This window comes from Gorilla gorilla, chromosome 10, assembly GCF_029281585.2.
Source record: "Gorilla gorilla gorilla isolate KB3781 chromosome 10, NHGRI_mGorGor1-v2.1_pri, whole genome shotgun sequence".
NCBI classification, from domain to species: domain Eukaryota; kingdom Metazoa; phylum Chordata; class Mammalia; order Primates; family Hominidae; genus Gorilla; species Gorilla gorilla.
The window spans coordinates 95,285,358-95,295,923 of NC_073234.2; the positions used below are offsets into that span (position 1 = coordinate 95,285,358).

At 40.1% G+C, this 10,566-nt stretch overlaps 2 protein-coding genes across 7 annotated transcripts in view; one reads left to right on the forward strand and one right to left on the reverse strand.

The window, feature by feature from the left end:
- PPP1R12A (protein phosphatase 1 regulatory subunit 12A) overlaps positions 1 to 3,909 on the reverse strand; it is a 166,459-nt gene extending 162,550 nt beyond the window's left edge. For 5 of the 6 annotated variants that reach the window (XM_031016581.3, XM_055358749.2, XM_031016580.3 and 2 more), the window contains exon 1: positions 2,709 to 3,498. In XM_031016581.3, coding sequence (XP_030872441.1) covers positions 2,709 to 2,945 — 237 coding nt within the window. In that variant the 5' untranslated portion in view covers positions 2,946 to 3,498. Of the gene's footprint in view, positions 1 to 2,708 lie in introns of all 6 variants that reach the window. The other variant, XM_055358747.2, reaches the window with a different exon arrangement.
- Positions 2,749 to 10,268, forward strand: LOC134756603 (uncharacterized). The gene is made up of 3 exons (XM_063694535.1): positions 2,749 to 3,672; positions 6,749 to 6,873; positions 8,389 to 10,268. The coding sequence occupies exon 1, from the start codon at positions 2,749 to 2,751 to the stop codon at positions 3,565 to 3,567; it is 819 nt and encodes a 272-aa protein (XP_063550605.1). The 3' UTR covers positions 3,568 to 3,672; positions 6,749 to 6,873; positions 8,389 to 10,268.
- Positions 10,269 to 10,566: the final 298 nt, after the last annotated feature.

Below are 10,566 nucleotides of genomic sequence, written 5' to 3' on the forward strand. Positions count from 1 at the left end.
GTAAAAGCAAAATATTCGATTTTTAAAAGCATATTTGTGGGTTGTGATGTTCCTAAAACTTTTCTCTTGACAATGAAATTTAGAACACTTGATCAAAACCAAAAAGTAAATGAATATTCAAAAAACAATAAACAATTAACCCGGTTATACATTTTAGGTATTCTACGATCTTTTGAGAGGTTAAAGTTTTAAAGAACTATTCAAGGACTATTAAATCAGTGATTTTAGTTTTTACAATTAAGTATGGAAAACAAGCTAAGTTCAAGAGATTTCTTAAAAGCTTAAAATTTTCTTGTGTGTGTGTGGTTTTTAATTTTATTTATTGTCTTTCACTAACTGTTGTCCTAAATTTGCCCAAAGTGAACTCCCTGTTTTCATAGTAACAATGGGAAAAAAGTACAAGAGTTGATAAATAAGAAATGAGAGTGAAGAAAACATAACAAAAATTTTTAATGCTTGATATTTTAAAGACTTTGGCTTCACCGATTTAAGGAATTTGCAGATAAGGAAAAATGTTATGGAAAAGGGGAGGCGGTTGGAGATTATCGGGTCAAACCCACACTCACAGTGACAAAAAGTGACAGAAAGATATTATGCAAATGGTGTAAATTTAGAAACTTCTGTTTGTCAACTAAAACAAAATACCCAATAAAGATATATCTACACAACACCAAACTGACCACTGAATTCAGTTAATCAGGAAGACATTGGTAAGTCTGACAATTCTTGTAATGTGTGAATATTGAGAGGAGAAAAAAAGATTTTAAGAAGGCAGTTAAATGTATTTTCTCTTCCTCCCTAAACCAGTATCACAATAATGTAAATATCAAAACTTTTCGTCTTCCTCTAAGCCAATACAACTGGGTTCCTCCACAACAATAGTAACTTTAAATTTCTATTTGACAATTTGAATAAAACATATTGATGTGAACCATTATCCAATTATCCTGACCTCCTACAGTAATAATCGTCTTTCAAAATCTGTTTCACACTAAAACGTGTAAAGTACACTTGAAAGAAATTTGAAGATTCATCTTATATAATTATATTATCATTTTTAATGCCAAAAGTTTCCTTCATTCTCAACACCATGGTTTTAAAATCTTAAGAGTTATGATATGCCTTAAATAAACTTCACCCAAATAAAAAGTTTGCTATGCATTAGAGAATCTAAATTAATGAAACTGAGAAAGCGCTAGACACCCTGCTATATTTTTACTGGGTGCCACATTTTTAATTCCATATTTGTCCTGCAATGTGTCAATCATTTCAATGTATCCAGTCAACTTTGTATACAAAGGCTATACTCCAAGTCTGATATGAGAATTCCATTACATAAAATTTAAAATGGTCATCACTCCCTTAAACAGTAAGCAGGACAAGGAAAAATGTCACTACACACCTTTTTTAAAAAGGCGTCAAGTTAATATTCATGAAATATAAAGCCTTGAGTTTCAACCTCCCAAACAAGTTTTTACTACAACATTACTCAAAATAAGGCTATGCATCTTCCACACACAACCAAGGCAACTTTGAGATAGCTTACAAGTCTTTTCATTGTTAAGGAGAAGCTATTGCTGCAAAGTCATTTTCTATTACAGTTATTCCAAGTTGCCCGCTAAGAAAATAGAAAAAGCCTATGTTTTGTCACCTATTACCATCACTTAAAAATTGCTTTTTATGCATAACTCTACGTGGTTGTGTTGCTTTTGGCCTGTTAAAGGCAAGGCAACATTATCTCTGGATTGCCAATAGTTTCTCCTTATTTGGCTAACATTGAGAGATCCCAATCAGACTACTATAAAACTTTAATATGCACAAAGCATCCATTTTGAGAAAAGTTTGTGACCAGCTTTCTTTTTTCCCACCCCCAAAAGAAAAACCAGAGCTTGGTAACCGGCTTTGAAAAGAGTGTCCCCTATTTATTCTTCTCTTTCTAACACCAGTGCACACCCCAGGACCTGGGGCTCAAGGATCTCTGACACTGCGGCAAACTTCGAGTATCAGACTCAACACGTTCCGGTCCGGAGGTGGGCAAGCCCTTTAGAGGGCTTCCTTACTCTACCCACTTCCATCCCCTTCCTTTCAGCCGGTGCAGATCAGCTAATTACACCCTGTTTTCCCCTCCCCAGTGACCAAGAGTAATAAATGAGAAAACAGGAAATCGTTCGTTCAGGGCACTCAGTTTAGGGCTCTAGATTACTATTATTATCATCATTTGTAATCAAGTCCTAAAAAGTGCAACAAATCCAATGCCCACCTACAAGTCAAAGACGTTCATCTGCCTAACCGTCCCTAATGCCCCTTGTTAGTTTTCTTCCTTCAGCATCCACCCCTCCGAATATACCACTGACACCGGGGCCCAGGCACAACCCCACTACACCCCTCCTTGTCTCGACCCCAAATCCCAGATTTATCCACGAATGGCCCTGGGGCCCCAAGACGACCACAGTTCCTTTTCCCCTATGCCCCGGAAATCACCCGGTTCCCAACTCCACCAGCAACTGTTCTGAAGGGGGGCCTCAAGCCCAGCGCCCTCCCTTCCACCAGCTCTCCCTCCCGCCCTCTGGGGAAACCGCCCCCTCACCCCGCAGCAGGGAGTCTCCCGCCGCCCCCAGCCTCAAGAGGTGGAGAACTGAGGGCAGGCCCGAGCAGGAGGCCGACGAGAACCCTCACGGTCAGGAGAGCCGGCGGCGGGGCGCACAGACCTGGTGCAGGGCAGTGAGTCCGTCCACATTGGCGTAATTGATGTCGGCGCCGCGGTGCAGCAGCTTGAGGACCTCGTCCGTGTCCCCGCTGGAGCAAGCAGCCAGGAAGACGGCGCCATCGTCGAACTTCACCTTGGTCTTCTGGCGCTTCACCACCGGAGGCTCGAGGTCCGTCTCGGAGCCGATCCAGCGTTTCAGCTGCTCGTTCCGCTTCTGCTTCGCGTCCGCCATCTTCATCCCCTCTCCTGCCGCCGGGTCTTCTTATCGCGAGGGGGGGAAGGGGGAGGCGGAGAGGGAAGAGAGGGGAGGCAGGGGGTGTGTGAATGTTTCTATGAGCGCGGGCCAGAGGAGGGCTGGGAACCCGGAGCCGACGCTCGAGACTTCCAGTATCCCACAGAGCACTGGGGCGGCGCACCCGGCCGAGCGGACCTCCCTTCCTACCACAGAAGCCCTCCCGCCCCCAGCACGGCCACCCGTCACCGGCGGCCAATCTAACGTAACTTCGCGAGATCGGGACTGGGAGGCGCCCTTCGACCAGTGCGCATGCGCCCTGGGCCTGCGCCCGCCCCAGGAAGAGCGCTCCCGCGAACTGCGGCGGGGGTGGCTGGGCCACCGGAGGGAAGCGGGTGTGGCCCAGGCAGCGGGGGCTGGGACAGACCTGGAAAGGAGGAAGCGGGGAAGGAAGGTTGTCCTGTCGGGCTGGGGGCTCCCGGGAATCCGGAGGCCAGCAGTGGAACCACAAGGCTCTACAGCGCAGATCTGCCTCCCGGGCTGTCTCAGCTACGCCGAGTCGTTGGCTCAGGGCGGAGGATTTTCCTATTGGCTGCGTTATTTGAATGGAATGGAGGATAGGTCGTGAAGTAGGTGCTGCTGGTTGCTCTTTCTAAGGAACTCAGATGAACTTGGGCATGTCAGAATTAATAACCTTTTAAAAGTGGGGTCTGTGTAGCCGAGGGTTTTAATGGTAAGTTCTTGAGGTGACCAGCTATTGACAAGGGTTGACCTGCTGTAATTGCGGTGGCTTCCTGCCAACCCCCGCTTTAGAAATGTTTTTCTTCCTCTCTTTACTTGTTTTGTTTTGCTTTCTCTCACGCTTGGGTTCTCTTCTTTCTTCCTTCAGTGCTTTAAGCCTGTCTCGTACTACCCATGAGCTTAGCTCAGCCTGATTACTGGTCCTTACCTTTTAAGGGATTTCTGGTTACAGCTCCATCTCTTTCTAAGGAGGGGTAAAGACCTAGCTGCGTCTAGCATTTAAACGGAACGTTAATGAAGGCAATTAATTCAACCACTATTTATTGAATACCTACTATGAGCCAGTAACTGTACTAGGCACTGAAGATACAATGAAAAATATGACATTTATTTCAACCACCTCTTGAGTTCACTCGCCCAAACAAGACTAATTTATCATCGTCATAAAAAAAAGACTTTAACTTTGCCTTGTATGACCACACGCGCGCACACATAGGATTTGTAATACTGATGTCTTATGAGCCATCTATCTACAATCTCCACCAATTGATTTTACTGAACACTGCATTGTTACCATCCACTACTATTTGTAGAGCATTTAGAAAAGCCAAGATAAAAACCACAAAACCTTACCATGGAAGTTTAGGGGTCATCTAGACAGAGTCCCTCTAGAACTAATTAATTTACTTAATTTTACCCAGAAGTAGGATTAGAATTCACTCAGCAAATACTATGCACCTGTTCTGGGTCAGGCATTGTTCTAGGTGCTGGAGATAGAGCAGTGAACAAATAAGCTTTTCTTACTCTCAGCATGATGCCTTTTCCAGTGGACTACTTCACAGCCTATCATATTGAGAAATAAAATAATTGAGTAAGACATGATTAGGAAACTGTCTGCCTGTGAGACAATTTTCTGAACCACAATTATTAGGATAGCGATAGAATCCAGGTCAGGGTAAAAATATTTCCTCTGAAAACATTGTAGGAATAGAAAATGAATGTAATATTCATAAGATGTACCATTGTATGTTCATTACATACATTAAAGATAACATCAGACCTTTGAATACTCATGGTGTTAGGTACTGAAAAACATTGTTAGCACTAAAATCCAAAATCCCTATCCACAGAATACAGCTCTCAGAATAAAAGAAAGGAACTTGAGGATTGCCTTGTCAGCTCCTGTCTCTACCTAGGCAAACTGACAGCATATACTGTTTTCCAAGAACGTTATGGCCTATGTGGTAGCTCTTAAAAGTGCCCTTGCAGTATAGATGGGAATCTGAAGATTTCATTCAGGCAAAAGGAATTTAGTGGGAAGTGTGCTATTCCTGATTCAAGCACTTATTTCAGGATGTAAAATTAATAATAGTTTATTAATAAAACATAATTAAGTTCATTCAGTTCCCAGAAGCTGTCAGGGAAAAACAGCCAACCAAGGAGGGCTGTTATCATGTGCAAATTTCACTGAATTTAGTTTTTCTTCTTTCGTGGCTCTAAGGGTCAAGATGCTCTATGTTAATATTGAAAGTACTCTGAAACTGCCACCTACTTTGTCTTTAGGGAGGATTTTTTTTTAAATTGTTGTTAGTGAATTAATGGTACTGAAGACCTTGGGTTAATTCTAGAACAAGCAAAATTTTTTATTGACACACACATTCCCAGCACAGTGGCTCACACCTGTAATCCTACCACTTTGAGAGGCTGAGGGGAACTCTGCCCAGGAGTTCGAGGCTGCAGTGAGCTATCTGCACTACAACCTGAGCGACAGAGCTAGACCCTATCTTTACCAAAAAAAAAAAAAAAAAGACACACACACACACACGCTTTTATTACATATTTGTCTAAGCAGAACAAATGGAAAAAATGCAAATATTTTCACTTCCTAATGGCTTCTAAACGGATTGGGATGTGAGGATACATTTTAGCTCCTTTAAAGCAAATTAAGCCTTAAAATAGAAGTACAAATAAAACTATACTTACTAATTTGCATATATGTATATATAAAAATATATTTTTGGCTGCACCAAATCAATCATATTGGAGGTTTTTGTTTCTGAGACAGGGTCTCACTCTATCGCTCAGGCTGCAGTGCAGAGGCATGATCTCAGCCTCCCAAGTAGCTGAGACTACAGGCGCGTGCACCACCAGGCTTAGCTAATTTATTTTTTAAGTTTTGTAAAGATGGGGTCTACCTATGTTGTCCAGGCTGGTCTCAAACTCCTGGGCTCAAGTGATCCTCTGCCTTGGCTTCTTAAAGTGTTGGGATTACAGGCGTGAGCCACTGTACCTGGCTGGGGGTTTTATTTATTACATGCACAAGACTGTCAGAGTGAGATCTGTGTATATCTTTTTCAAAGTTTAATCACACTACAGACATTCCTTACCATTAATTTGCTTGCTAATTATGATCAACTTAAACAATTTAAATTATAAACATATTTGAAATGCTGACATACACAGCTTAGATTTGTTTCTGCTATTATAATCTCTTTGTTAAAAATGTACATAAGATATTAATAAATACTTTGATATATTTATGTTCTCTTTATCCCTAATTTAAACCTGAGATACTAATTTACATTTATACACTTGAGAATAGAACAGTCAACAAGGACCTTGTTTCTGTCTCCTGTATTCTACACCTGGGCCAAACTCTCTTCCATTGCATAATAATTTATTTCCAATGTTTTATTTAAGAACCTGAAGAAAAGGCTGGGTGCGGTGGCTCATGCCTGTAATCCCAGGGCTTTGGGAGGCCAACGTTGGCAGATCACCTGAGGTTAGTAGTTTGAGACCAGCCTGGCCAACATGGCAAAACCCCCGTCTCTACTAAAAATACAAAAATTAGCTGGGCGTGGTGGCACGTGCCTGTAATCTCAGCTACTTGGGAGGCTGAACCCAAGAATACATGAGAATTACTTGAACCAGAAGGCGGAGGTTGCAGTGAGCCGAGATTGTGCCACTGCATTCCAGCCTGGGTGACAGAGCAAGACTCTGTCTCAAAAGGGAAAAAAAAAAGAACTTGAAGAAAAGTTTACAATCCATTCACATCATAATTTATTTAGTCCTACCCAGGGAGTTGACCAGAACCAACATGGAACCACCCTAACTTGCTTCAGACTCCATTGCTAGATCAATCCTGATTTCAAGATCATAGCATCTAATCTTTGCCTTGCCTCTGGATTACAAGGTGAGTTTCTAATTTACTTTAGGGTAAATTTTCTGCCACATCTGACTTCATTTCAAGAAACTAACCCTATCACAGTACAAGTAGTGGCTAATATGCTCATAAAGCTTCTTTTGTCCCCCAAAACTAGGACTCAGATGAGTGTCTGGCAACAATCCAAAGTGCAGTTATACTGCTAAAGAGATAACTCACCTCCATTGCACATGACTCCCAACCTGTATCATGTGACAGAACATCACATGCCCCTTTCATATGAATTAATTTAATGTTTCCCAAACTTTATCAATTTTGTTGCCAAATTCAAGAACCATAAATACTAGTATTTCCTTAATGTTTTCTTTAACCTTTTTAAGACAAATTTATTTTAAAGCAACATTATGTTGCTTTGGTAAGTGAAAAACGTTTCCACTTGACATAAAGAAGACTATTAAAACAAATACAATGAAAACAAAACATTAGTTAGGTTGTCTGTCAAGGGTCTGAGCCCAAGCCGTGCTCTCAAATTTGTTAAAAAAGGGATATTGGTAAGGGTTGGACATGTGAGCATCAACCTAAGATTTTTCAGTTTAGCATAATCGGAAAGATTAAAAGGTAGTGAAAAAAGAATATTGTGCTAAGTGCTTCACTGTTGTTTTAATGTTACATCTACCTTACAACATTACCTCATGTACCACCAGTCTACATGTCCTACACTTTAGGAAACTGACTGACTTTAATTAGTATGTGTAATAATAATTACGACTAATAAGTGAAGGTTATAGGATAGGCCTTAGTGGCACACCCAACTCAAGGTATCAAGGCAAGGCATTGGCAGGAAGGCCAATTTGTGTGAAAATATCTGTGTGCTGAAGGAATTTCAGAAATAAGAGTCATTCTCCATGGCACTGAAATTACAAGAATAAATTACAAGATCAATATCTGGAAGGCAAGCTTAGGTGCATGAGTTCTATCTTGGATCACTAATATTTAGTTGAGGGATCCATTCAATTGTCCTTCAAATCAAATCCTAGGAAAAGCTTTAAAATTCCTTCACAGACCAGAGTGCAAAAACAAGGTATTCATGAGAACCAAAACATGCTGACCGTGCTCAATTTTCACAGGTGGGAAGATCAGCTTCATGTGGTTGTCTTAAAGATTAAATGAATAATGTATGTGAGAGAGAAAAAAATTTGAGATTTTGTTTGTGTTCTTGTATTTGCGTTTTCCTTCCCTTATTTAAGCTGATAGCAACTCTGCTTCCTTGCCTCAGGACAGGTTTGTGGCAAGGAAGAAAGCAGAAGTTGCTTTCAAAACATTTTCCCTCCTCACTTGAAATGTCCACCCACCAATTTCTATTTAATAAGAATTTAGGGCTAGTGATCTGATTGGAATTAGTATATGAGGTTGCTAGAAACTTATTTAAGTTCTATTTGCATAGCATTATAAATCAATAAAAATAGCACTGTTTTCTAAATTTGCCTTTATTTTCACTTTACAAAAATTTTCACCATAATTCCATGGAATGTTATTTTTACTTAGGGTGGAACCAAGCAGAGGGGTTCACCCAAGCCATCCTTGGGTGCTTCCATGGGAAAGAAGGATTTCACTGAGAATAATAAGTGACACCAAGGCTCAAAAGAATGAGAGAGAAGTCTATTGGTCTCTTGAACAGCAGGGATTTGCTCACAGATCTCTGGAAGTAGCCAGAATGTGACAGGATCTCAAAATGAATGGCTGCTTCATGGAGGCTGGAACATAAGCCTGGGACTCCCACTAGCCAAACATAGCTGTGCCACAAACATGGCTGAAATGTAGCAGTTTGGTGGATCCAAGGTCAGTCATTGAAAATGTATTGATTGGCACCTGTTCTTTGTCAATCATTATTCTGGGTTCTGGGGTCACAGGAGCAAATGAAACAAATGAAGTACCTGCCATCAATGAGCTTACATTCTAGTAAAGAGGGACAGAAAATGAATACATTTTAAATGAATAAATTCAGATACCGCTAAATGTAGTGAAGAAAAAAATTGGGCTAAAGAGAGCGAAAAACAATTTCTGAAGTTACTAGCAGTAAAGGGTGGGGGAAGAGAAGAGACGGATTTAACCAGGAAAGATCTGAGCTGAGAGTGTATCCAGGTTTTCTGGAACCTGATATTATTACAGTTTAGAGATTCTTCTTCAAGAAAAAGAATTTAAAATTACAAATGATTAACTTCAGGGCCTTGGAAGGGGTCCACTCAAGTGAACAGAAAATTATGTGCCCCTTATAAAATATACGATTTAAAACTACAACAGTGGCTGGCCGTGGTGGCTCATGCCTGTAATCCCAGCACTTTGGGAGGCTGAGGCAGGTGGATCGCGAAGTAAAGAGATCGAGACCAACCTGGCCAACATGGTGAAACCCCGTCTCTACTAAAAATACAAAAATTAGCTGGGCGTGGTGGCGTGTGCCTGGTGTCCCAGCTACTTGGGAGGCAGAGGCAGGAGAATCGCTTGAACCTGGGAGGCGGAGGTTGCAGTGAGCCGAGATTGTGCCACTGCACTCCAGCCTGGCAACAGAGTGAGACTGTCTCAAAAAAAAAAAAAAAAAAAAAAACTATAACAGTAATTGAGTGTATAAACACTCAATTTGTTTCCTCAGCTAGATCTAGAACCAAGGATTCTAGAAAATATGTGTCAAAACCCAGCTCTCAGTTTTGTTAGCTATCACTTAACATCAGTTTAAATCATTCATTTATTCACCATTCATTAAGCCGGTATTTATGAGTACCCTATTGGTACTCTGTATGTACTAGTGCTAAAACTATAACAATGTAAACACTCATTGCCTGCAATCAACAATATATACTGGTCAAAGATTCAATTCCATGATCAAGCATAGCAGCATTAATAGTAGAGCAACCTCCATTATGTGCCTAAGCATTACCTAAATTTTAGCCTGAGTTTAACCAGGTGTTTTAGATCAAATATCACTTTACTAGAAACATGGGAGATAGAAGAACATATTAAATGATACCACACATACTTAATCAAACAAACCTGAAATGTAGGATAATCTCTAGGGCACTGGCCTGGTTTCTTTTAAAAAGTCAGTGTTATAAAAAATTTTAAATAAAAATGTTCTAGATTAAAAGATACTGAAAATCATAATGACTAATTAAGCTTGTAAACTTTGATTAAGTTCTGGTTTGGAAAAAAGTTGTATGTAATTGATTATTGGAAAAATTGAATATGGATTGTGTTTTAGATGATATTAAGGAATTTTTGTTATTTCTGTTCTAAGATGTAATAATGTGATTATGTAGGAATGTATCCTTAATTTAAGGAGATGAGTATGTTAAATATGATGTTGACAACTTCCTTTCAAATGATTTTGTGAAATAAAAAATAAATAAATACAAATGCATGTAAGTAGATAATGCAAGTTTGGCAAGATTTTAATTTCTGAATTTAGGTAACAGGTATCCAAGTGTCTTTTACTATTTTTTCAACTTTGCTGTTTGATATTTTTTACAATAAAATATTGAGGGAGAAAAAGAATGGATTGTGGGGAGACTGTGTTGTGATTCTCTAATAGAGTCAATGCCATTACTCCAGAGATATTTGGACATGTGGGTGAGGTGTTTTTGATTATCAAAATGATTGTGGAACACTACTGTGGTTTAGTGAGGAAGTGAGTAATAAATAACTTGCAATGTGTGGGAATTTTCCAAACAA